At 43.8% G+C, this 26,922-nt stretch overlaps 1 protein-coding gene across 5 annotated transcripts in view; it reads right to left on the reverse strand.

Moving 5' to 3' along the window:
• The window catches only part of CACNA1E (calcium voltage-gated channel subunit alpha1 E), a 464,826-nt gene that overhangs the window by 189,108 nt on the left and 248,796 nt on the right, over window positions 1–26,922 (reverse strand). For all 5 annotated transcript variants that reach the window (XM_054693427.1, XM_054693426.1, XM_037506339.2 and 2 more), the window contains exons 5-7: window positions 16,369–16,472; window positions 15,207–15,359; window positions 13,902–14,083 (exon numbers count right to left, since the gene is read on the reverse strand). In XM_054693427.1, coding sequence (XP_054549402.1) covers window positions 13,902–14,083; window positions 15,207–15,359; window positions 16,369–16,472 — 439 coding nt within the window. The remainder of the gene's footprint in view (window positions 1–13,901; window positions 14,084–15,206; window positions 15,360–16,368; window positions 16,473–26,922) is intronic.

A 26,922-nucleotide genomic window follows, 5' to 3' on the forward strand; every position in this document is an offset into this window, starting at 1 on the left:
AGAGCAAGGCTAATCTGGAGACCCCAGAAGGGCTGGCAGCTTGTCACAGGTGTGTCTTCTCACCATCGCCCAGCCCCACCTGTATTTGGGGAATCTGTGCCGCTAAGAACTCAAATATGCCCATCACTGTGAGGAGGGAGGTGTCATCACCTGGGGTGCTGTGTCCGTAGCTCTTAGGGCTTTTCCTTCCAAATCAGTAAGGGCAGCGTTTCTGACTCAGCAAGACAACTGTAACCACCAGCACCCTCCAAAGCAAGTGGGCGCCTCCTCCATCACTCAGATCAAGGTGGAGTTCCTTGGGAAAAAACTCAATCTGCCACCCTCCTTTTTTTAATGTCTAGAAATCTAGAAATCTGCTGTTTTTATACAAATTACTCCAACAGAGATGGCTGTTTTATAACACCAAGGAAACGGTTGGAAAGGGTTATGGTATTATGACGCTTTGTGCATGAAAGAACGAGAAGGAGCCTAACAATACTGTGAATATGTAGTCTCCCTTTCTTCCGAGAGACCCCACTGACCATACCTGTCAAAACACATTTAAAGAGGATCTGTGAAAAATCTACATTATAATGCTCAATAATACAAATCCTCCTAACATAACTGCTCATAACCTTACAGAATTTTAATAATACGCTAAATTTATAAAGCATATCTTGGGGCACAAAGCACTTTCACACATATGTTCATATTTAATTCTTACAACCACAATATGAACTGAGCGCTGAATTAATATTCCAGTGGAACAGAAGAGGGAAATGAGTCTCATGAGGTCATGTGACTTGTCTAAGCTCATCGTGGGGTACAGATGGGGGCAGGGAGGAGAGAAGTAGATATAAAACCTGGACTTATACCAAGTCTTCTAAGTACAATCCAATGCCTAATACTTGATTCCTTATGGTATTTGCTATACCAGCCTAGTTGGTTTTCTAAACTTTGTGGTACATCATATAAGCAACTACTGATTCCTCTCAAAATTAATGTAAAAAGCTCACTGTCACTAGAGTAGAAAAGAAAAAACTCAAGCACCAAGCAGCTAATAGCAATAGTACATTAGCAAATTATTTATATCAATATAATTTTGTGAACAGATTAATCTATTATATAGATAATATCTATATTAGCACAGATTTTTTTTTAACTTTCCAGATAAAGTTTTCACAAAACACAAACAAAAGAATGTCAGTTCACAAGAGAGTGATTAACTTTTCATTTTGCCATGACAGGCCATCAATATTTTATATATCTAAATGCAATTTCAAGTTGTACAAATTTACTTTCATGCAAAACTATATCACCATTGTTTTCTCATTATGCCAAACTGGTGAAACCTTTATTGAGGACTCGGTCCCAGTCCATTCAGGATCACTGCTGTGGAGAAATGTCAGGATTGCCCTACCACTCACAAAGAGGAAGAATCCGCACACATGTTAGAATTCAATAACAGCTGCCACATCAGCATTTCCCCATTTATAATAGGTCACACAAGTTCTCAAGGATGGGTACAAACAAACTGTATCCAAAAGCCATTTTTGTACTAATCATGGGAATGTCTTTCAATATATATAGTACAAACAACATCACATTTCTAAGCAAAAACACAGGACATGCGAACACCTAGTACAAAGAAGAGAGACTTCCAGAAAACAGATGCTAAAGAATAGCAAACACCTTGGGAGAATTTGCTTTACATACCCCTGAAACAGCCAGACATTCTCTTTGAATTAAAAAAAAAAAAAAGTATATTTTTCAAAGCACTTTTGTATGTTTTATCTTATCTAATTGCTCTATGACTCTCTGGAGGTAGGAACAACAGGCAGGATTACCTCCATATTACTAATGAGAAGACTAATGCACATTTACTTATTCGTTGACTCAACACTTAAAAAGTAGGTAAGTGTTTGCCTGCAATCGTGGGGCTCGTGGCCAGAAGAGGATCCAGTGGCTGCTCCCCTGTCCTCAGTTCAAGTATCGAGTTCCAGGCAGATGTTGACAAAGGTAAAACATGGAACTTGTGAAAGGTTCAAATCAAAGGTGGATTCAACAACAGAATGTGGTTCAAGAAACAAAAATGAGTGTGTGTGTGTGTGTGTGTGGTGTGTGTGTGTTTAGTTCGTCTTGGTCACATTTCATCACAAAAAACAGGACGTGCTTTTCCTACCTTTCATTGCAAGAATCTAACCATCTCACAGATTGCCTAAGTGTGGGTCTCTCTTAGAGCTTTTCACAGCCAGGTAACAAGTCAGGGATGTCAACTGTGTCACTGAAATAAACTGCTAATTATACACACACTTTCTTTAAACACACAAATGAATTACCCTTACTTTTCACTAGTGCTGTTTGGTTTAGTCTGGTTTTGGTTTTGCCTCTACCTGTCACAGGAGAAGGAAACAGCAGAGATAGCAGTGACGGAGGGGACGGCCCTCGGTCAGCACTGGCATGTCCCTCCCAGCACTGCTCATTCATTCGAACACAGAATCTGCGTTGCACATGCCCACAGCCTGGTAAATGGCTTTGGTTCACAGACTCACTCTGTAATCAACTCATCACTGAGTATTTTCTCCCTGCTAGCCATGTCTCGGGAAGTGTGGTTGATGCCAGCAGACAAAATGACATTCCAAAGGAGAAAAGGGACATGGTAAGATGGAGAAACAACAAGTATCTACTGATAGCTGACTGGATAAAGATGTGGTATACATCTACAATGGAATATTACTCAGCTATAAAAAATGAAATTTTGCCATTTGCAACAAAATGGAAGGAACTCAAGGAAATTATGTATGATAAGTAAAAAGGAGAAAGACAAATATTGGATGATTTCACCTATATGTTGAATACAAAGAATCAAAAAAAAAAAATGAACAGACAAAGCAAAATAAAAGTAGGGCCTCCCCGGTGGCGCAGCGGTTGAGCGCTGGGTTGCGAAGCTGCCCGCGGCCTCTGTGGCGCCGGTTCGATCCCCGGCTGCTCCCCGGCCACCAGAGGAGAGTCCCACATGGCGCGCAGACCTCTCCTGCCGCCCGCTGCTCCCCTCAGCAGTGTACTTCGGTCCTTCTGCCTGCTCTGCTCCCCGCTCTGGCTCTGGTGAATTCTCTCACCCTCCCGCGCTTCTGACTGTACCCAGTGCTTGTATAAACAAAACAAACAAATAAAATAAATAAATAAATAAAACATGCCTCTATATATATTAAAAAAAAAAAATTAAAAAAAAAAAAAAGTAAACTGGTAAACACTGACATGGCAACAGAACTGCAGTTACCAGAGGAGAAGGGGAAGAGAGTGTGAGGAAGGGTGAGTGGGGTTCTAATGGAGTGTGGTGGGTGAAAAAAATTAAAAATAAAATAAAATAAAATAAAATAATCAACTGAAAGGAAAAAAAAAAGAAGAAACATAGACACCTAAAAGTCAACTGATAAAAGGAGAACCTTATGCTGCTGATATCTAGGTCTGGGGAGAAAGCTCAGAGAAAGATCTCTCCTCTGAATTTCTCAGGCGGGAGTCAGAGCAAGCCCGGGAACTAGCAACAATGTTTTAGAGGAAAACTGGAGTTCATGTCACTCAAAGAATATGATTAAAATAGGCAAAGATGAAAGGGAAGGGGCCAGTCTGAACAGATCTGGACAGTGGGCAGCGGCAGAAGATGCTCTGCTTATCTACAGTAGCTACATAACAATATAACCAGGGAGCACCCTATGTGCCAGGCATGTACCAAAGACTATATACAAGTTCTCTCAATCCTCACAACTCTAGGAGGTAAGTATCATAATTCTCCTTACTTTACAGACCAGGAAACTAAGCCATGGAGGTTAAGTTACCCATGACCCACAGACAGTAAAGGCAGAACCAAGCTTCCTAGACATACAACTAGATGATTCAGAACTCATCCGTTCAAGCATAATCTTCATCTCACAAAGATCTTCATCAAACAAGAATATCAACTGAATGAAGATGTGGTATATAAATCCAAAGGAATACTACTCAACTATTGAAAAAACAAAACAAAACCTTGCCTCTGGGGACACGATGGATGGACCTGGAGGTGATTATGCTAAGTGGAATAAGTAAAAGTGAAAAAAAATCACATTAAAGTTTCATTCATTTGTGGAATGTAAGTAACCAAAGAAAATAACTGACAAAACACAACAAAGGGAACTCTTAGAATCTGTGAAAAAGTGCCTGCCTAGTGGCACAAGGGATTGAGATGCAATCTATGAAGCTGTCCACAGCCTCTGCACCACGAGTTCAATCCCTGGCCAGCCAGGGAGCAACCCACATGACGCAGCAGACTCTCCAGACTCGCCCGCTGCTCCCCTCAGCAGTGTATTTCAGTCAATCTGCCTGTTCTGTTCCCCGCTCTGTCTCTGGTGAATCCCCTCACCCCTCACACCTCTGGCGTGTACCCCAGCTCTTTTTCTTTTTTAAAAAAAAAAAAGAATCTGTGAAAAAGATGGTGGTTATAAGAGGGAAAGGAAAAAGAAAGGCAGAGGGGTCAACGTATGGAGAGAGAGCACTAGACCTCAGTGGTGGTGAATGAAGCTGACTTCGAAACTAGGGTTCTAAAAATAAATGGTAAATCAAAAATATCTGATTTAAAAAACAAGAACATCATGCCCAAAACTTACCAAAAAATGGACACCTTTGGGTAAAAATAATTTTTACCTATTTAACATAAATATATTTAGAAGAAAATGCATTATTGAATAGAGAATCATTCCCCAAATGAGGCTGTTTTTAGGAAGGTAAGAATCTGAAACAGGGTTACAGATGACTGTCGCAGTCCTGAATCAGCTTTGGCATCCAGTTTATTTCTGTATTTTGCTTTCATTTCACAGTATGGAGGAAATCCTGAATCATACACAAAAGTAATTGTGCGCTCACTTATATCACCGTCTGTGAGCAAACAAACTCAGGCCTAGATTTTTAAAAAAGACTAACACAGAAATATAAGCTTTCTAATCAATAGCACACGTAACGCAGAAATCAAATGAACACAGAGAAGAGAACAGGAATTTTATTCCAAGGTCTGCAAAGAAAAGAATTCAGCCAGTGTGACCACGGGTGATCCCCAAGTGTGAAAATTTGGTCTATAACACACTGATTATGTGTGACTTCTTTAATTACTTTTTCTTCCATAATTTTCTACTTCTTTGATTCTAAGATATACCCTTGCTTCACAGTTAAAGGCTTTGGAAGTCAGAATATTTAAATATGTAGCATGCAGAATGGAATAGTTTTCCCCCTTGAAATGATGCTATTAAATTTCTAGCAGATCTTATCAGGACGGAAAGGCAGTGGTTATGGGGTCTTGACCCTCCCCCACCATCACAGGCTGCAGAGACCTGCCTGCTCCCTGGGGCACTGGGCCCAGCGGTGTGCTACTGCTTTTCAAGAAGAGGAAAGTAGGAGAAGTTGGTGAGGATAAAAATCAAAAGGCATCTCAGGTCCTCTGAGCTGGTCTCTTCACTGTGGCTTCTTTATTTTAAGTGTTGTGATTTCCCAGAATATCAGCTGCATTCATATGCATGATAAACCCAAAACGAGCTCACCAGTCATATACAAGCTATTTCTTGTGACCAGCTCCACTACCCTGCCTTTCCATGGAGAGAAATCCTTTGTTTCCTTCTGTGGGTAGACAGTGGGGGAGGGGGAAGGAGGCGGAGAGTAGCGGTTCAGGAGCCTCTTGTGCAGCACTTCCCACCTAAGGGAGGACACTGAGCAGTCATTGAGGACATGTGTGTACACTGACAGCAAAAAAATAAACAAAAACAGTGGGAATGTCAACACTGAGAAAAGCTGAGATCAGACTGCAAAATATAAGACTTAAGGACAGCACTGCTATATAAATCTATGCATATAGTTTTTAATAGACATGACATGGGAAGGGCCAAGGAGAGGGTCCTCAAGGGGAAGTCAGCAACCCCAACTGCCTGAGCTATTTAGTCCATTTCTGAGCATTCCCTGAAAGAAAGTAAAAATAGCACCTAAGCACCCAGGAGGCAAATGATGCCTCTTTTACAAAAGATGGATCTCTTGTAGGTAGCGCTGACGTCCTGTCCACCAGCCCCTCCAATAGGCTGCAATTCGGAATCACAGACTCCCATTGGGTTTCTCTGCGCCTCATTGAAATGGGCCCAGGGTCTAAGCATTCCAGAAGCTCTCTGTCAACAAACCACTTGCTGCTCAGTCCTGCCAAAGATCTGCTTAGCTATGTCCCACCATTTAGTCTGCCTCGTGTTAGCTGAACACATGTCGCCCCATCACACGACCAATCAATAGTTCCTTCCAGACTCACGTCATAAGTTAAGTCGTTCTTGAGCGCCCACTGTGTCAATCACTGTTAGACAAACATGGTATAAAGCACGATTTCACGTAAAGGCATCTGGCGGGGGAGACAGACTGAAGGCAGGGTGTGTCTTTTACTTCAGTGTTCTCCCACTCCATGCCACACCTCACCTTTCCAGGCCTAGCAATTACGGTATTGGGGAGCAGAGCTTCTCAAATGTCAGCACACACTCTAGATCAAGAGGGAGCTTGCTGGAAATGAAGATTCCTTCCTTCTCCCCTTGGGGTGGCTGAGTGGTTAGATCAGAGTGGGGCCCAGAAATCTGATGGCAAGATAAACTACTCTCGGAAAGAAAGTCTCCATCCATCTTTGCTAGAGAATGATAAATTAGGAGGAAATGAATAAAGGCCTTGTGGCTTGTCCAGTGTGCCAGAGACTGGCACTGCCGATCTCTGCCTGGCTGATATTCTGGAAGGATTTGGGCTCCAGAGTGACTCCATGGAATGAGCCATTGAGTCACCAAAGCATCAATTTCTGTCTCTTAGTCCTAAGACCTGGGGTTGCCTCAGAACAAAGAGCTCACAGTCTAAGGTTGTGTGGCACGCAGATACCTGAGGCCTCTGGCCATGGACCAGAAATTAAACTGTGTATTAAAGAAAAAAGGGAAATCAGAGACAGACTAATTGCTCTGTTCAGCAAAAGATCTAGATACTGACTCCGGTGCAGGGTATTAAATTCAGACACTGATCAGGAGGCAAACTTAGCATACTTGGAATAAACCCCAAACACGATGGCATCTCTGATTTGACAAATAATTAAGAACCCAAGATGGCTATGAAAGAGTAGGAATAATTTCAGGGTGGAGCAGCAAGGGGTGGTAATTTCTGAGAGTAAGGAGGGAAAAAAAAGGAAGCCACAGTTTCTTCCCACATGGAGCTGCAGCTGACCTTGCAGAACCTGCGTCCTGGGTCCAGCAGGCAGGGCACACGGAGGCGCTGAGTTGAGAGAGAGGACAAGTAATTAACATGGGAAACAGGCTGCCAAAGGCAGCAGCAGAAGCTGCGAAAGAAAATGTGTTTAAAAAAAGAGTTAGACAGACACTCCAAGGAAGAAAATAAGATTGCAGAGTACAATGCTAGTGAGGAAGGTGGGCGGCCCTGGTGGGTTTCAATCCCCAAATGTTCACTAAGTCAGTGTTCTGAATTGGGCTGAGGCCGGGCCACATGCTCACCAGTGAAGGCTTAAAGGGCCCAGGGGACGTGTGCACCTTCCACACACGTGGGCACACTCTTCACAGATACACATACACACACACACATACTCCGACTTTCCCTTGCTCACTCACACTCTCACACTCACATACTCATTCACTCATTCACGTACTCACACATATTCAAAAACACACACACACTTTACTCACACATACTCATTCACACATAGACACACACACACTTTCCCTCATTCACTCATACTTTTACACTCACACACACACACTCATGCACATACATACACTTTCACTCACCTGCTTAGACATTCACACACACATTCATACTCATAATGCTCACTCAGACACACACACACACACACTTTCACTCACACACACATATACTTTTATTCACTCACACACAATCACATTCCCATAACTCAGACACACACACTCACATCCATTCTCCCTTTGCTGGGGTAGTCAGCACTAAATTAGAATCAGAACATTTGGTTTCAAAACTAACTTCCTACTTCCTGTATGCAATGAGATGGGTTTCTCCACTTAGTCCACAGACTGAATTTGTCCCACAGATTCGAGAGTAGCATTTCAAAAAGAGCCTAGAATCCATTTATTCTACTCCCTTTGCACAGTGTCTCCCCCACCACCTTCCTTTCAGATTCCACTGTCTTGACCCTCTCTCAAAATAATGTTCTGGTAAAAGCCAGCTCTACACCTACACCCTGCCTGAACCTCAGCAGCAGTGAATGTGACTGGAGGAAAACACACCTCATTCCCCGATCTCACTTTAACCTCATCACCTCTAACCCCAAGTGAATCCTGAAAGCTGCCCACTCCACTCACCCCCTCATTCTATTAATAAACTATTCGCCTAACAACGATTCTGCTCAAACTTTCAACATTTTCCTCCTCCCACTCTCTGCTAATGACCTTTCTTCCTATTTCATTGAGAAAATAGAAGCAGTAAGAAGAGAATTTCTACAAGCTTCTGTCATCATGTCTACCCACGAGCCAGTTTCTTCAGCCTCCCTCTTGAAACGATGGATGAACCATGGAGTGCAGAGCCAAGCCTCCAACTGTGCTCCTCAGGCCTGTTCCTCACCTGCTCAAGGGAGTCACCCCACCAACTGTCCTCCCTCTTCTTCATCAGCCATGGTTCTATTTATTTATTTATTTATTCATTCATTCATTCATTCATTCATTCATTCATTCAAGCACTGGGTACAGTCAGAAGCGCAGGAGGGTGAGAGAATTCACCAGAGCCAGAGCGGGGAACAGAACAGGCAGACTGACAAAATACACTGCTGAGGGGAGCAGCGGGCATGGCAGGAGAGGTCTGTTGCACCATGTGGTACCCTTGCCAGAGGTCGGGGATCGAACCGGCACTGCAGAGGCTGTGGGCAACTTTGCAGCTCAGCTCTCAACTGCTGCGCCACCAGGGCAGGCCCAGCCATGTTTTTTTTTAAAGGTTTATTTTATTTATTTATGCATACAAGAGCTGGGGTACAGGCCAAAGGTGTGGAGAGGTGAGAGGATTCACTTGACATGAGTGGGAAGCAGAACAAGTGGATCTACTGACACTGCTGAGGGGGAGCAGTGGGCAAGACAGGAGAGGTCTGCTGTGCCATGTGGGTCACCTCCTTACCCGGAGATCAAACTCATGCTGCGATGGCTGGTGACAGCCTCATAGAGCTGAGACTTAACCCCTTGCACCACCAGGGAGACCCCCATGGTTTTCATCTCAAATGGATACTTCTCATGGGCAGATGAATGGTATTTCTTCCACCTGCTCCATTTTCTCTGTTTCTCTTTCAAAGACAGCTCAAAACGATGATCTATACTCACTGTGTCTAACCCTCTTCCAATCCACCCTTCCTCAAAAGGCATCCAGACTACAAGTTGCCTCTTGCTGCCAAAAGCCAGTAAAGTCCAGAAAAATCTCTCCCACTACAGTAACACAGAGCATCCTGGGCAGCCATACCACACACAGCAGGCATACCTGCAAAAAGAAACAGCACACCTACAGGAAACTTTCATATTTGTATAAGTTCACAACACCCAGAGCAGAGAGAAACAGCTCGAGTGACAGAAATACAGGTGAAAAGTACTCTACTTTAAGAGCAGAGAGTTGAGTACCAGCAGACAGAAACTGGGGACTTCTGCAATCTGTATGTGAGTCCAGTTAATATAAAACCAGAATGATGGAAGAGAAATAAGCCAGATACAAGAGAAAGCAGTTCTCAGAGTCACATCCAGCCTGGGTGAGGAAGGCTGTGAGTTAACACAGGATCAAAGCAACACTGGAGAGTGAAGAGTGTACACAGGAGAGGTGTGTACACTGGAGCAGGACTGGGAGGTTAGGAGAAACAAAATGAATTAAATTAGTAGGTACAGTGGAAAGCTTGAAAGTTGAAGAGATCTTAGGAAAGACGGTCAAAACAGGAAGCAGCAGTCAAGACTTTGCTTCTATTCTACCATAAGAGGGAGGGACACCCAGGAGCCAGCGGGAGCTTGGTGAGCAGAGCTGAGGCTTGGGTGGATACTAAATCGAGCTTACCCAGACCTTGGGGCCCCTTCCCCCCACTTTACAATATTATTCACTATCATGAGAAAAACCACATGCAAATAAAGTTGTCTCAGGGGCATTTAGGAAGAGTCTGTGCAGCAGGGGTGGGATAATAACACAAGGAAGAGTTAAGTTGTGTATTAAATGGTTAAACTGAGTTTGCATGCATGAGAGTTTCCATGTGCTATACATGCCTCAAGGTTCTCCCACTGGTTTGGGTGTAACTTATGCCCCAAAATCATACATATCTGTTGCCACCAATGAATTAAAGAGGCATTGGACTAGGAAACAGAACTCTTTTCCTTATGCTTTGTGTGAGGAAATGTAGCGGCTGAATGACTGGGCCTTTCCAGAATGAGTGGCAGAAGGGAAATCAAGGCCGCCATATTTGCATCTTACTGGTAGTTAGGTGACAGTGGCACGGTGAGTCATTTTCTGTATGCAGAAATACGCAGATGCACACATGTATTTATAACACTAAGTTTACTAGCTGTTCATGGTTAATTCCATAGTGTGCAATGAGTTCTAATATATGCATAAAATTTTGTCCATGACAAAGTCCTGAGTTAAAATAAAAAGAAAAAATGAAAATGACTCAGGTATTGTTGACAAGGGATATGGGAATCTACAATGTTTCAGTCAAGATTCCAGACAGCAGGAGCCTTCCTGGTGGCCTTGGGGTTAAGGTTCAGTGTCATCACCTCTATAACCTGAGTTCAATCCCTGCCAGGGAGCTAACCCACAGATGGTGAGACCTCTCCTCTCTCACCTGCTGCTCCCCTCAGCAGTGTATTTCAGTCTGCCTGTTCTGCTCCCCACTCTGCTTCTGGTGAATCCTCTCACCCCCCCACACCTCTAGCCTATACCTCAATTCTTCTATACAAAAATAAATAAAAATTAAGAAAAAAAAAGGTTTCCAGACATCTCTCATTTCAATGGGCATAAGCACATGGAGTGGGATGGGAGGCCAACCAAACTATACTATTTTAATTATTATTTTCATCCATCTCCTTGACCCCTTGCCTTCCAGCTATATGACTGATTAGGGGAATGAAAAGCTTATATGAGTGACTGCATCATGTACTACAAGCCCAAAGCCCAGCAGCATGAAGAGGTCACTGCTCTGAACTTGCACCTTCAGCAGCAGACCACTAGCTTGCAGGGGGGATGTTTGCTCTTACAACAGCTCTGCCTGGGTCATGCCTCACACCCCAGTTTCCACTCAATTCAAGCCCAAATTTTGCTGGCTTTTTCTTTTCCTGGGAGCCAGGCTTTGTCCTTGTTCCCTGGGTTTCTTTTTCATTCAACTACTTCTGAATCAAGGTGTAATAACCTACCTCACTGACATCACCTCTGCCTGGAGATTCCTGGCTCCACGCTCAGTCCAATGCCCAATGCCCAATGCCCAAAGTGCAATGCCTTGGAAAGGGATGTCATTTCAGAGTGAACATTTAGTTCATTCTGCCCCATGAGCAGCCTGTCACCTTTGGGAAACCAACCCTACAACCCAGCTAATTCCCTTGAACCTGGATCCAACCAGAGGGACAGCCGGAAGCCTTCAGTTTCTGCTGAAGTTTAGGGATAGATGGACTGGAGTCAGGAGACTGTGAGTCTGTGGCCCTGAAAGCTCAAATCATGAAAGGCCTCAGAGGATCTGCGGCTTGACCTCTTTCTCCTGCTTCCCCAGTGGAGCAAACCTAGAGTGCAGCATGAGACCACTGTTCTTTGTGGAACCCTCATGCCTACATTGATAGGTAATCAAAGAGAGATGGGGATTTGAAGACAGTACCAGGAGAGCAGGGATCATGGTACTTCTGTTCTCCCCTTTTCCCTAGTGCCCAGCATAGTGCCTGGCATATAGTACACGCTCATTTAATATATGTCAAAAAAATGGTTGATTGAATGGAGAGAGGAGCTAATACAAGTGGTGGGTGATTCTTCAGCAGTGCTCCAGCTTGTCCCCGTGCCACATGCGCCTGGACTTAGGAGGACCAACGAATCACGCCTGTATCCTCAAATACAACACTTGCCTTTCAGACTTTCAATGCATTTATCACATCACTTAGGCGAGTCTACACATACAATTGAAGTGCATCACTTCCAAGACCCACAGATGACACCCGCCATGGTGGGGTCAATGCTGTAATTTTCAGAGGTGTCTGGCACACTGAGTGACATGGCCTTGAGATATCCTTCTCACCTCAAATGAGGAGCCACTGCCTTCATCCATCCTGCCTCCCTGCTAGTCCCCACAACTGATGAGAATCCCAGAGTGTTCTCCAGGTTTTTCTAGGTCAGTCGCTCACTGGGCTTGCTGGGTATAAGCTGGTTCTTGAGCTGTGGCAGAACACCTGTCCTTTTCTGCAAAGCTCAGTCCTGCCTTGTTCAACCTGAATGGGAGTGGAAGTAGGTTAGTGGCCATTTACCAAATACCTACATGGACAGGACTTACACAAATCCCTGCTCTTGGGTGTGATGGTCTGGTTGAGTCTCTCCTAAGACAGAGCATTCCCTTTCCCTCCAGTAGATTATATTCAGAGCTCCCTTGAAAGGGAGCTTTGTATAAGGCAGCCTGTGTCCTACCCAGTACATTTTATACAGTAGAGTCAGGTTAAAAGGAAAAAGAGATTAAGTAAGGGTAAAGGCAAGTAAGAGGGATGATCTTTCCATAGGTATCTGCCTTGGGGTGGACTGACTGAATGCATGTGACGGGATGGACTTGTATGGATAGACCTGAGTAAATACCCATCCATGGAGTAACCCACCCACGCTGCTCTGCCTATTTAGGCGCCCCTGGGCTCCAGCCTACCCCTCCCCACTCCGCTCAATTTAGAGCATGGACTCAGCACCATGTCTTTCCAAACTTATTAAAGTCAGACTCCAGGAAGCAGAAAAGACCTCAGTGGTAACACCGTTTAGCCCCTGTCTCCATGCAGGGACCCCCTTAACCTCCCTGACAGGCAGCCCCATCTCATGCACCAACCAGGAACCTTCCACATAAGCCGGAGAGTGTGAGACACCAGAGCCCTTTGTGCAAAGCACAGTTCACCAACTACTCAAAGCTATCCAAAAGCACACTCTCTGGAAGAAGGGCTGGAGAATCTCAATTTCAAACAAAAATCCACCCGGTGAGTCTTTCAATACGGCATGTATCATCTGTGTGTGTCATGTGGTAGTTCTTTTTTCTCTCAAGATTTATTAATCTTCCCATCATTTATATCTCTGTATAACTCTAAGGAAACATCTTCACACTTCCAGAAGTCCATGGGCTTCCCTCACCCTGATCGACTGGTTCCAGACAGTGGCCACGTATCAGAATCAGCTAGGAAGCTCTAAAAAAATAAAATCAATGACAGAGTTTGCCCCCAGCTATTCCTACTTAATGTTTCTGGAGTAGAGCTCAGGTGGTGTAAAATTTAAAGACCCCAGCTGATTCTAGTGTGCAACGGGGGCTGAGAACTACTGTAAGCTCTCCCCCGAGCTTAGGTAATACCTCTTTGAAGGGAGCAGCAGGCAAGAAGCCTATACCTCTTATATAGTCCACATCACCATGCCGAACTTGCAGCAGAACACACTCTGTCGCTACCAACTTGATTGAACTAGCTTGGCTTACCCAGTCAATATGGGATTCTATTTTCTACGTTAGGAGCTGTGCATTTCCACTTAGGAAGAGGCCAGACATTGGAGAGATGTGAACTCTTCTTTCCATGGTTGAGGCCCCACAACCCCTAGAACTCCCTTTCACCACACTGATCAGCCCAAACGTTGCCAAAAGCCTGACCCAGGCTTCCACCCTCCCGCTCCTGCCCCTTGCCAGCCCCACTCACATTGTACAGCACGGTGGTCCACCCTTCCATGGTGATGCACTGGAAGACGGTCAGCACAGCAAAGAGGATGTTATCAAACTGGGTGATCCCGTCATTGGGGCCGATCCAGTCCCTGCACTCATAACCAGCTGGGCAGCCCTGCACGCCACATGGGTGAGGGGGGTCAAATCCTTCCAGAATACCTGCAGACAGATTTGGAAGGTGAAGAGAAACACACAGTGGTTAGCATGAGCTGGAGATGACCCAGGTAACCATAGGCACAAAGTTCTACTTCCCACAGAAAGTGTGTTCTCTGTGTCTCTGCCTCCTTTCTCTTCTCTCTGGCCCTTCTGTACCTCATAGCTCACATACCAAATGTTCAACCCAATGTTTCCTAATCTTCTCTGAAATGGAGCCTCTCATCCACATGGCCCCCCACTTTCTGCAGGATATATATTCCATCTCACCTGAGTACCTCAAGACTGAGGACCACAGAATTTACAGGACTAGAGAGAGAAAGGCATGAGGTAAAGTATAATTGTACTGATTTTCCTAACTCTAGACTCCAGGATAAACTCAGTTCTTTTGGGTTTCTTGGGGATAATTATAAACTATAGTCTCTTCAGTGGGTCCTAACTCCTTGTTCTCTGACCTAAATTTCTGGTCTTGAATAAAAGACAAAAATAAAAATCCCAGGTGAAAGGTGCCCTTTGAAAATTATTTTCACAAAACAACATGGTACCTAACTGGGTTTTATCAACCTCTTCCCAGCTCCTTCCCTCCTAGGGCATGCTACCCAACTTGAAAAGAGCAAATAAGATGCAAAGAAACAAGAGCTGGAGGTCTGTGTACCCCGTTAATCGCCCAAGCCCCTGTCAAGCCCTGCTCAGATTTCCCACCCTATGTCTGGGTCACAGTAAGAGGAGAGAGGTCGTGAGATATGGCAGAGTGACCATGTCTCCACAGATTGGCAGGGCTCCCAACAACGCTGGATCAAGGGTCTCAGCACGTGGGTCAAAAAGGCCACTGTATAAAAATATTTCTTCAGACATGAGAGCTGATAGCCTTATGTCCAATAGACAGACCTGTTTGAAATCCTCTGACTGCAAACCTAAGAGCTTATTTGCTTTGCTGTATCAGTGCCCAGGGGGGATCTCACCTTGGCTGGTTGTGCCTAAAAAGGTTGCTGATTAGGAAGTTTCTGATTCCAATTCTAGGGTATGAGTAGGATGTACTTTTCCAACCAGTCTCCAAATGCCCTGAAATTACCCCAATGACCTGGGGAGAGAGGATGGCAAGAAGCAGAAGACAGAGTAGTCCGCATACCTGAATTGTTCATGAAGCAAGCTCGGTGCAACTTCCCACTGTAGAACTCCAGGCCAATGATAGCAAACATCAGAATGGCAAAGAAGAGGAGGAGGCCAATCTGCAGGAGAGGCACCATGGCCTTCATGATGGACTTCAGCACAATCTGCAGGCCTAGAAGGAAGGGAAGAGATTGCACCATCTGATAAATCAGGCTCCATTTCCCACCTCCTAGGAAGGAAAGGGCAAGTCTTTGGGGACAGAAGAACTGTTGGTCCTGAGATAACAAAGACATTTTGTTAAGGGGTTACAGGACAATTCAGGCCAAAGGATGCCAATAGGCCTTCCCTAGGGATCATTTCCCCTCTCCTCCCTGCTAATTTAGAGGTGTACTGCTCTTCCCATGTGGTTCCCCCATGTCCTCTTCTAGATTCTGCTTATAGAGTATGTGCTGCTCTCCAAAAGGGAATCAGGCCCATCCCTACTTAGCTCCAGGAGCTGGAGATCAAGGACAAGTTGGTCTTCCTCACACTCCATCTCAGACCCAGCCTCCAGTACACCTACCATTCAGAAAATACCATATCCTGTCACCCAGAAATTGTACTTGCAGAATTCTAGTCTATGAAAATAATCCGAGATTTAAATAAGACTTCAATTAGAGGTGTTTATTATCATAGCACTTTCCCTAGCTGGGAAAAACCTAAATGCCCAGCAAAATAGAAATGGCTTTGTAAGTCCTGACACATAGGAGACATACTATAATACAGATTTTAAAATCCTATTTTTGAAGAACTTTAAATGTTAGGAAAATCAAATGCTATGTCAGGACTCAATACAATGATCCCCATCATTGTTAAAATGCAGAGAAACAATAAATGAAAAAAGATATTAAAATATAAATAAAAGTTATATCTAAGTGATAGGAGAAAGTGTTGTTTTCTTTACTTTTCAAGTTTTCTATAAATATCTTTCATTGTTAAATCTAAAGCAAAAAAAGAAAGCTGGGAAACTATAAAATGAAATGTTATGTCAGTTTGCGACACCCCAGTATTTATTACTATCAGCACTTCCTCCCAAAGGAATCGGTGTGGCTTATCCCATATTTTCTCAAATGCTGTGTCCAGTTGAGAAGACGGGAGTGAAGCTATTAGCAAAGAAGAAAATGAGAAAAGCTGGAGCTCACTGGGTATCCCTGACACGAGCTTCAGGGGTCTCAGGACACGCACAGCCCGGAGGGTCCTCAAGTCCACATGTGTGTTGAAGTGGGTTCCCGCCGTGGCCAGGATGCTGCAAATGGAGACACAGAGGTCAAGGCTCCCACAGACCACTCTCTTGCCCTGTTCCATGGGGGACGCTGGCTTGAGGAGAACCAGCCTAGAAAGCACACAGAGCTGATGCCAGCTGTGTGTGGGCGCACCTGAGCTGGGTTGGTGACTCACCAGTGGTTCCCGGGGAATTAAATTTAGCCACATCTGGGTTTCACTTTGCAAAGAAGAAAAACTTGTCATCAAATTGGAACCCTAGTTCCAGATCACGAGCACAACACCAGGTCTAGGCACCTGCCCTATCCTTGTCCCCAAGCCTTGTTCGCTGTTCTCTGTTGCACCCCTTGCCAGCCTCCCTCCCTCTTTCCAACCCAGTCTCAAGGCCCTCACATTTTTTATTTCAGCATTTTCTTAGACTCCCCTAAGTCCTATCTCCTTCAGGAAAATTCTCTGGATTCACTGCAGTAAAAAAATAATTCATTCTTCTCTATCGTGGAACTTGGGATTTCTACCGAAAAAATAAATCTGTTATTTATTACTAGGCAATTACTTCACGGGTTCACATACAGTATTTTCCTAATTGTCCCACATCACCGTGTGATCTGGATTTGGTTTCTTTACTTCCATTTTCCACTTTCACAGCCATTTCTAGACACACACACACACAAATCCACACCAATCCTATTAGATTATATACACCAAGTACCTTGCCTTGAGTAGATAATCCATTTTGTGTAATTCCATGACATTGTAGGTACTTTGGAGAGAAAAATATGCTTAGGTATTTATGAAAGACACAGCTTGAAGACCAAGAGTCAAAAGAACTGGGTTTAAGGCCTGATTCATGTACTGAAGAATGGGGGACCTTGAGGAAAGTCATTGCATCAATGAACCTCAACACACCCCTCTACAAAATGGGGGACATACCAGAGCACAGCTATAAATACATACCAGAGCATAGCTAGAAAAACAAAATGACATATTGAAAATTAAGAGTGTTCTATAAACTATAAAGATATAAACATTTAACACAAATATTAATAATACTGGCTTTGCAACATTGTCTTATTTTAGTCTTATTACTATAGCTAGTACCTTTTCTCCCTTTGAAACCTCTCCAGGACAATTTCCATTGGGGAATGAGTGATTCAGAAAATTGAGTTCTCTATACAGTCAAAGGGTGGCCAGAATGATTTTTTTTATGTAGTTATTTTGGGTGGAACTTCTCTGAAATGTTTCAAATACTGAAGACGATACTCAAGTTGTCTTTATTACTTGAAAGTGAACTGTACGAAAGGTTTGTGCTGTGTGACTCTAGAAAGCAGACAGAGGGAATAGGTTCAAATTACATAGATCCAGCACACTGTCATGATGAGCAATAACTTGAAAACAAGTGGTGCTGGCCAACAACAAAATGGGCTGCTTGAGCATAGTATGTTCCCCAACATGGAAGGACTGGAGCTCAGGTCACAGAATCATCTAGTCAGGGAGCAAAAAGATTCAGACATTGGGTCAAAGGTGACTAAAATGGCCAATAGAGCTTTCTTTCCACTTTAAGATTCTGTAATTCTATGTTAATACAACCTCAAAATAAGAACTAGCGAGAAACTTTACTATTTATCATAGTCTCAGGAGAGAGGCAAGTTTCCCCAGTCTTCTCCAAACTTCCAGCCTGCATCTAACAAGGAGGGAATTAGGGTGGCCTTGCCTCTGACTCTATTCCAAGGCCAAAGACAGAGAAATTGGGGTGGGGAATAATATATACAATGTCTAACAAGCGGGGGGAGGGGAAATGAAGGAAAAGGAAAGCAAGAAGAACCATGGAAAACAGGACTAGAAACGAGGATAGAAACAGAAAGAAAATAAAGGAAAGAGAAAAGAGAGAAACTTCAAAGAAAGTTAGAGTGACAGAGAACCAGAACTCCGGGAAGATGGGGCCCCTGTTGCGCTGATTCTGCCAACAGAGGCAGGTGCACTGTACCCTGAGTTCTCTGAGGGGCTCAGGGGGGATTTACTTTCCCTCTGTCTTACAAACACAGTGGATAGAATCTGCCCCACTCAGCAAACAAATTTCTCTTACCCAGGACACCAGACACTTACCAGGACACCAGATGTTCCTGAACATACATGAGATGTTCTTTCCTATCATAAAAACATCTGTTGCATTTATATTTTCCCTAAGATTGTGTTGAATCTGTATATTGCTTTGGGTAGAATGACCACTTTGACAATATTGATTCATCCAATCTATGAACAGGAATATTTTTCTATTTCTCTATTTCCTCTATTTCTTTCAACAATGTCTTATGGCTTTCTTTGTATTGATCATTTATCTCCTTTGTTAGTTTACTTCTAGGTATTTAAATTTGGGGGGATGTAATTGCAAATGGGATCATTTTCTTAATCTCTCCCCCTTCCATCTCACTGTGTACAGGGAGGCAACTGATTTATGTATGTTGAGTTTACACTCTGTCATTTTAATGAAAATTTCCTCTCCACTCTTGAGTTGAACAAGGCATATTTCAGAACAAGGAGGAAGAGGCAGAAAGTCAAACTTAAAAGGCAACAAGGCACAAGTGTAAGGAAGGAAAACTGGTTAGGCAAAAGAGAGGGGAGTGAGTAGTGAAAGAAAAACTGGTGATAAAGACAATAAGAAAAATGAGAGCAAATAGAAGCTGCGGACAGAGAAAATGTCCAAGAATCAAGAATGCTTATATGGGAAAGACAACAAAAATCAAAGCTGATCTGACAGAAAGAAACAAAACAATAGTATGTGTTGCCAGGGCCTTGTGTGGCCAGCCAGGAGATACACCTACACTCTTCTCACCAAGTACAGCCATTTGCTGAACTCATCTGCACCCTAATCTTCCAAGCTCCCACAAACATCAGCCAGAGTCACACAAACTGTGGTCCCCTTTTCCCATGACCTCCAGATTTCTTTTTTCTTTCATCCTGTGCAAGACTGATGTGAACTAGGCCTTCAGCTGATGCACAGTGGCCGTCACCTCCTTCCTAATGCCCAGTGTTCAATTCTTCCTTAAGAACAAGAATTGCAATTTGACTACCTTATCTACCTGTTAGATACCAAGGTAAAGGGACTCTTAGGGGAAAATTATTTGAGGAAAAGGACCTGCTCTTTGTTCCCACAAAATTCAGTGCCCACCACCATCACTCTCCACTTTCCAGAGTGATGGCCCTTACCACTTTTTAGAGAAATTCTGTTGTCACATCTGTCTCTCCCACAAAATCAGAAAACACCTCAGAGTTCTACCTTCCTCATCTCTACATCCCTCACACCTAGCCCAGGGTGTGAACAAAGAGCCTCAATAATTGCTTGATGGTTCAAACTGAACTGGTAAAGGTAAAAAGTATTTTGAGGTATAGATCAAATTGAAATAGCACAGAAACCCTGAGACATCCAGTAAAAGGGGCAGGGCAGCACAGTTGGAAGTCTTCTAAATCCACATGTGAGCACCGAGAAACATTCTAGGACTCTGTCCTCAAATATTTCAGAGTCTAGTGAGTGTCTTTCGGTGTGCTTCCAGACTCTTGCTCTCACAGATCCCACAGGTCAGGATGTGCCCAGCGTCCAATGGGAGAGAGAAAGTGGGAGGAGAGAGGGGAATAAGGAGGAGGGATGACTCAAAATTTAAAAGGAGAAAAGACCCAAAATTTAAAAACCTGCCTCCCAGCAAAACCTAAACAGCGAAGTATATACAGCTCAGCAAAACTCTGGCCCTCCTATGGGGCAGGTCCCACGCAGCAGGCGAGGGGAAAGGCAACGGCAGGAAGAGGCCCTGGCTCTCAGCCTATTAGAAGTAGTAATTATAATCCACCATGAAGAGTGTCCAAACAGAGGTGTTTACAAAGTGCAGGATGTGAGGAACACTGTGGGACCAAGCAGAGTGCTTACTATGTGCTGGCATGATCAGATATATTCCAAACAATGCATTAAATCCTCAGAAATATTCTGATATTACTATTGTCTCCATTGCATACGAGTTGAACCTGAGGCTCAGAAAATATTAAGTTGCTAATAAATGGCAAGACCAGAAATTACAGTCAGTTCTCTTCTGGTATCAAAGCCAATCCTTTTCCTACTCTGAAAAGGGCCCTGTGATGTCGCCTCAACTCCACTGTTCTTTAATCCAGATCGTTGCTAAAAATACCAAGATCACAGTGCTCAGTCCCCAAACAAGGCAGTGAACTTGATGCCATTCCTTCCAAGGCTACAAACCACAGACTCCCTGTGACCACTCCCAAGCCCATCAGGGAATAAGGATACTGAATAATGAGAGAGAGAGAGAGAGAGAGAGAGAGAGAGAGAGAGAGAGAGAGAGAGAGAGAGAGAGAGAGAGAGAAAGAGGAGACAGACTGACTGAGAATGAACCACAATTCAGAGTTAGGCCACTGAGGGTAACTTCAATTCTGAGTTAATAAAAGTCTAAGCTCTCCACCATCCCAAAAGGCACATGCACGCATGTCAGGAGCAGAAATTGTGTTTTCTATTTCTTTGGCCACCAAGAGCACAGCACCTGGTGGGGAGCTCTGAACACAGAGGGTGCTTAATTACTATTCTACCTCAAAGTGGAGAATGATCGAAGAGTGAGCACCAATCTCTGAGCACCCCCGCATAGATAGTGTTCAGCACACTGTGGATGTTCAAACACTATTTTCTGACTGATAGCAAGGCTCAGCCCTGCCTCTCATGGTTTTTCTTGCAGTTGTCAGCAGGTAAGAAGAGGAGGCAGGGCGACAGGATCCTAAGGAAGGAAAGAGGACTGAAGAGTGATGCCCTGGACAATTACAACCAAATAGTCTCTCCCCAAACCAGTCACCCAAGACCAGTTTCCTTTACCCCTTGGGGTTCTTTGCCAATCAGGTCTAACCTCTTCTCACAAGTATATTACACTTCCAGGGCTGAAAATACCCTGACATGCTAACTAAAACACTCTGTTGCTTATCTGAAATTCCAACTTAACTGGGCATCCTCCATTTTTGTTTGCTAAATCCAGCGACTATTCAAATGGTAACAGGAAATGACCAGGTGAAGAGCTAGGCCTCAGTTGTTGCCTTGGCCCTAAATAAAGGCAAATTCTCTTCTGAGAGATGGAATCCAGGGTTCTGCTTAGCATGAGGCACAGGAGCCCACCTGAATGCTGGGAATAACTTCTACCCAGGCCCAAATAAATCCCGAGAGAGAACTCAGTAGCATTAAAAAGATGAGTTCTTTATTAGCATCCAGGCAAAAGGGCTGATTATCACTAGGTATTTCACCAGCCCATATTATAAGGACACCATGAGGAGGAAAGAAGGGAGGTAATTTAGGTTGGATTACCAACACAGGTGAGTACGGATATCACAGGAGGGCAACATACGTTCCTGTGGCCCCTCAGAAGCATTCCCGAGGGGATTGGTTCCTCCATCTCTTGACACTTTACTTCCAAAGAGTCTCCAATTTCTGTCCCATGCTTCCTTTAACACATCTCTTGGAGTCATCTTTCTCCCCACTCTCCCTCCTGCCTAGAATGCCTCTCCCCGGCCTCCTCTCTTCTGCCCAAATAATAGGATCCAACACCAGGGCCTTGGAAAATATCTATAATCCAAAGAGATTTGAGTTAGGATCCTGAGACTGTGATGAAGCACAGGCTCTCGAGTCGTGCGGGCTGGTTTCAATCCTAGCTCCATCACTATACTCACAAAATTGCCTCTCTGGGCTCTAGCCCTCCTATTTGTAAAGTGGGGACAGTGCCTTCCTTAAAGGGTTCATGTAAAGATTCAAAGAGACAGTACTCGTGTTCTTCACCTGGTGCTGACTCACCATGCAGGATTCCTGGGTATAAGCAATAAAAACTGGTTTTCGCTTTCATAAACAAAAACAGAAGTGAAAAGAAAGTATATTGAGAAGATACCAGGAGCTCAGAGAGTGGCTAGGCTATTCAAAAACCAAGCTGGAAAAACAGGAAAGCAAAATTCTTAGGTTAAATAATGGCCCGCAAAAAGATATCCAGGTTCTAATGGCTGGAATCTGTGACTGATATGACACATACCTGATATGACAAAGGGGACTTTGCAGATGTGATGAAGGATTTTAACATGGGAGATTATTCTGTATTACCGAGATGGGCCTTCCATGCTACAAGTGCCCTTCTAAGGAGGAGACAGGAAGATTTGACTATAAGGGAGCAGTGTGAAGATGCAAGTGTGACGCTACGCTGTTGACTCTGGAGACAGAGGAAGGGTCCAGGAGCCAAAGCACCCAGGGGATGCAGCTCCAGAAGCTGGGAAAGGCAAAGAAAAGAATTTTCTCCTAAAGTATCTTGTGGGAGCATAGCCCTGCTTGTACTTTGATTTTAGCCAGTGAAACTATTTTTGCATTTCTAACCTCAGAACTGTTAGGGAATAAATTTGCTTTAAGCCACTACATTTGTGGTAATTTGTTAGTGTAGCAACAGGAAATTCATACACTCTTGAGCCACTGGGGATACTGTGAGACATACAGCTGCCAACTGCTCTAATGTACAGTGTCACCTGCAAAAGATTGAAAGTCATGGGGGCTAGGAGGAGCACGTGGTCTAGTTTAAGCCAATGACGTCCAACACCCCACTTGGCTGCCTGGGACAGCCCTCTACTGATTCTAAGGAGGACACAGCCCCACTAAGAGGACACAGAAAAGGGAGGTCAGAGGCCACTGGGAAGGTTAAGCAGGGAAAAGCCCCCCCCAAAAAATTATAATAATAATAATAATAATAATAATAATAATGGCTACTACAACTCAAGTCCTAGAAAGTACTTAAATATGTGAGATGGAGGAAGTTGGGAAAGAACATATCCTTCTATTCCTAAAACCTAGATGTACAAAAGCTGCCCTCCTGCCCACCTGTGCCTATGCAGGTGTGTCTCTTCGCCAACCTTCTCCCTTTGCAAAGCAACAGAGGTAGCTCTCCCCCAACAGCTGCCCACCTGTGACCACACAGGCCTCTCTTTTAGCAAACCGGCTCCTTTCAGGGGCAGCTCTTTCTGCCTGCTTGTGTCTTTGCAAGTGTCCTTTACTCTTTTCTTCCTTTTTATAATTAACCTGACCTTTTGGGGTATATAACAAAAATGAGGTGGTCAGACAGGGGATCTTCTTGGAACCTCCTGGCTGTAAGGCTCTGTGGGCTAAAGAGGGCCAGCCGGGGCTCTATCCTGCAGCTCACACCCACTTCCCCTTACATGCACAACATTTACCAGCCGATTTCCTGCTGTTTTATATCTTAAAAGTCTGCCAGTTTATGATAATTAGTTGGATCACCACAACTCAATTCAAAACCAGTTCCCTGAAGGCAGACACTGCCTTTCCCATCGATCACAGCAATGCCAATATGCAACAGTGGCACCCAAGAAATTCCTTGACTCAGGCATGCGTGGGTGTTAATGCATGCCCTTTGGGGCAGATTTGCTGGAATCATCTGTAGCGCTGTGACTGTGTCCACAGACAATTCCAAATTGAAAAGTAAGCAAATCATGATCATCTATCAAAAATTTACTGAATTATACATAATGATTAGCTCTTCATTTCTTTTAAATAAATTACTAAAAGTGTAATTTGATTTGAGAATCAATTTTTAAAGACTTTACTTCATTATTTTATGTGTATGAACTTGTTCATAGAGAAACAGTTCAAGGTGACTAAAATATATTTGCAAGAGGGACACAAGGCTAGAAAAAGTATAACAGGGTGTAAGGGTGGGCCCAGTGCCCAGCTTCTGTACCCTGCCTCCTCTACCTCCAATGCTATACTGAGGGCCCTGGATCCTGACCATTCAAGCCCCTCGCACCTCCGAGCCCAAAACCCATCTACATTCCACATTCATACTGAGTGTATGTATGCAGCAGCCATGGCATTACAATGCAGAACAAGGCGGAGATGGCCTCATGAAACTTAATGAAGGGGATAAGACATTAAATAGATCACAATTACAGTAAGTAGAAGGTCAGGGGAGGAAGGCTTCCCTGCGGAAATGGCACATGACATGAAAGTTGAAGTATGAGTCGGTCAGAGGAAGCAGTGAAGGGAAAATATCCAGGATACCGGCGAAGACATGCACTGACCGCTCAGGGGCAGACAGAGATTATTAGCAAGCCTGAAAAACTGAAAAGGGGCTGGTGTGATCCAGGAGAGAGTGGAGTTTGGAAAGACTGGACAATGTCAAATAAAGACAACTTTATAGGACACTTTGGAGGTTTGGAGGTTTGACCAAGCCAGTCGTGGTCAAAAGCTGCAGGCTCACCTATGTAATGGAGCCTCAGCTTCCCCAAACTGCTGTTCTGAGCAACAAAGAATGCATCTGATTTAATCAGGTGTCTCTCTTCTTCTCCAACCCCAGTCCTGGGTGTCAATCTTGATCTCTGTACCTGAATTAACTCCACTTCCCCTTGCCTCCCATCCCGTCATCTTCTCTGATAAGACAGATGCTCTATGGTCATGACATTCTGGTGCCCTCTCCAGGCCCAGAGGGTGACTCTATTAATCTAAGCAAATCATCCACTGTCCTGAGCAGTGACCGGTTGAGGGCTGGGCTGGTGATGGAAGTGGGCCTTAAGGTTAAGGGAAAACATGCTGCAGGACTTCAGTGGAGCCATAGTCTTAGAACAGAAATATAGGCATATACAACAGCGATTTCCAAACTTTTTTTGACCAACCACAAAAAATGGTCAGTAAGAAATCTATTTTGCCAAGGTGTATATACAAGTATAATTACACAATGCTCCATAAAATAGTGCCTGGCAATGGAAGAATAAAGAAGATATGGTATGTGTGTACACACACACACACACACACACACACACACACACACACACACACTATGGAATACTACTCAGCCATAAAAAATGAAATCTTAACCATCTGCAGCAACATGGATGGACCTTGACAGGATTATGCTAAGTGAAAGAATCAGAAAGAGAAAGACAAATACCAAATGATTTCATTCATTTGTGGAATATAAAGAAAGAAAGAAAATAAAAACCCTACACTCTGACAATAGAATGGTGGTTACCAGAATGGAGAAAGAGGGAGAGAAAGGCTAGAAAAGGCCCATTGGTTCGTGTTGGACAGTGACTGGACATTTGGTGGTGGGTGTGTGTGGTGTGATGTATCGGTTGCTGAGGTGAGAAACCATACCTGAAACCAATCCAGTGTTGTAAATAAATGCTACCTCAATAAAAAAAAAAAAAAGTACTTATTCTTTCTATGTGAGATACACTCATATTTTTTCTTCAGTTCTTCCTGCCTTTTGTTTAATATGTCGTGACCAACTGAATTAATTTCATGACCTCTATCTGGGTTCATCCGCAGTTTGGAAATCCCAAGGGCAGTACACGCCAAGATACCCATGCTTTCTTTCTAGGGACACTGTTACAAAGGAGACAAGATGGATGCTGTGAATTGCGGCTAAAGAGCACCATGTGGCTTTAGGGTATTCTTTTCCAGATGAAATTGCTTTCCTTGAAAGGTTTTGCTGCACTTCTCCAAGAACTGCAGACATAGCATTCTAGGCGAGATCCTGTTCCCCCCTATATTCCTGAAGTAGCAACAGCATCACGCCGTCCTTGAGAAAGGGCAGTCTCGAAGAGAGATCACATACACACCCACCAGCTTCAAGACTGCCATGCAGAAGCTATCTCCTCTGGTTAGGCTTTTTGTTTTTTGTTTTGTTCTGGATTTTGTTTGTCCTATTGGTTTGGACCTGAGTTAATTTATGGTGAAACTGAGGGTCTCACCCACTGCTCCCCTCAGCAGTATATTTAAGTAGATTGCCTGTTCTGCTCCCCACTCTGTCTCTGGTGAGTCCTCTCAACCCCACACCTGTGGCCTGTACCCCAGTTCTTGTATGCATAAATAAATAAAATCTTTAAAAAAAATTTATGGTGAAACTGGAGCAGAGACTTTCTTCTAAGTCCACAGATAATAAATGATAACCAAAAAGTCTTAATCTTTCTAGGGAGGATGAGAAGGAAAGTAGGGTCAAGATGCCCCTTTCCAGTAGAGAATATCTGGGCCATATCCAGGAGGGAACAAGAGGTTCTGTATTTAACAAAGAAAAGGCAACCTTTTTTGGAATTGAAAATGTGCCTCCTAACTAAGTTTCATAAGAATCTTAGTGGAAATGAAGTGGTCCCAGAATATTTCTTTTGATGAGCAGAACAATCATGACCTAAAAATCATCTTTCTGTTCTGATCAAAAGAAACTCTAACAATCAAACTACCTGTCACATGTCACACCCAGGCAAAGAAGTTGACTGACACGTGAGACCAGACCATTCTTTTTCATCAGACGCTGTCCTGTGAGTTATAAAGGATGCTTGGCAGTACCTCCGATCTCGACCCACCAATGGCAATAGCAACCCTTCCTCTTCAACACTCCTCCCCAAATTATGATAACTAAAAATTTCCCTAGCCATTGTCAAATGTCCTCTGGGGATACCCC

This window comes from Talpa occidentalis, unplaced genomic scaffold (genome assembly GCF_014898055.3).
Source record: "Talpa occidentalis isolate TD23 unplaced genomic scaffold, MPIMG_talOcc4v2.1 talOcc4.12, whole genome shotgun sequence".
Lineage (NCBI taxonomy): Eukaryota > Metazoa > Chordata > Mammalia > Eulipotyphla > Talpidae > Talpa > Talpa occidentalis.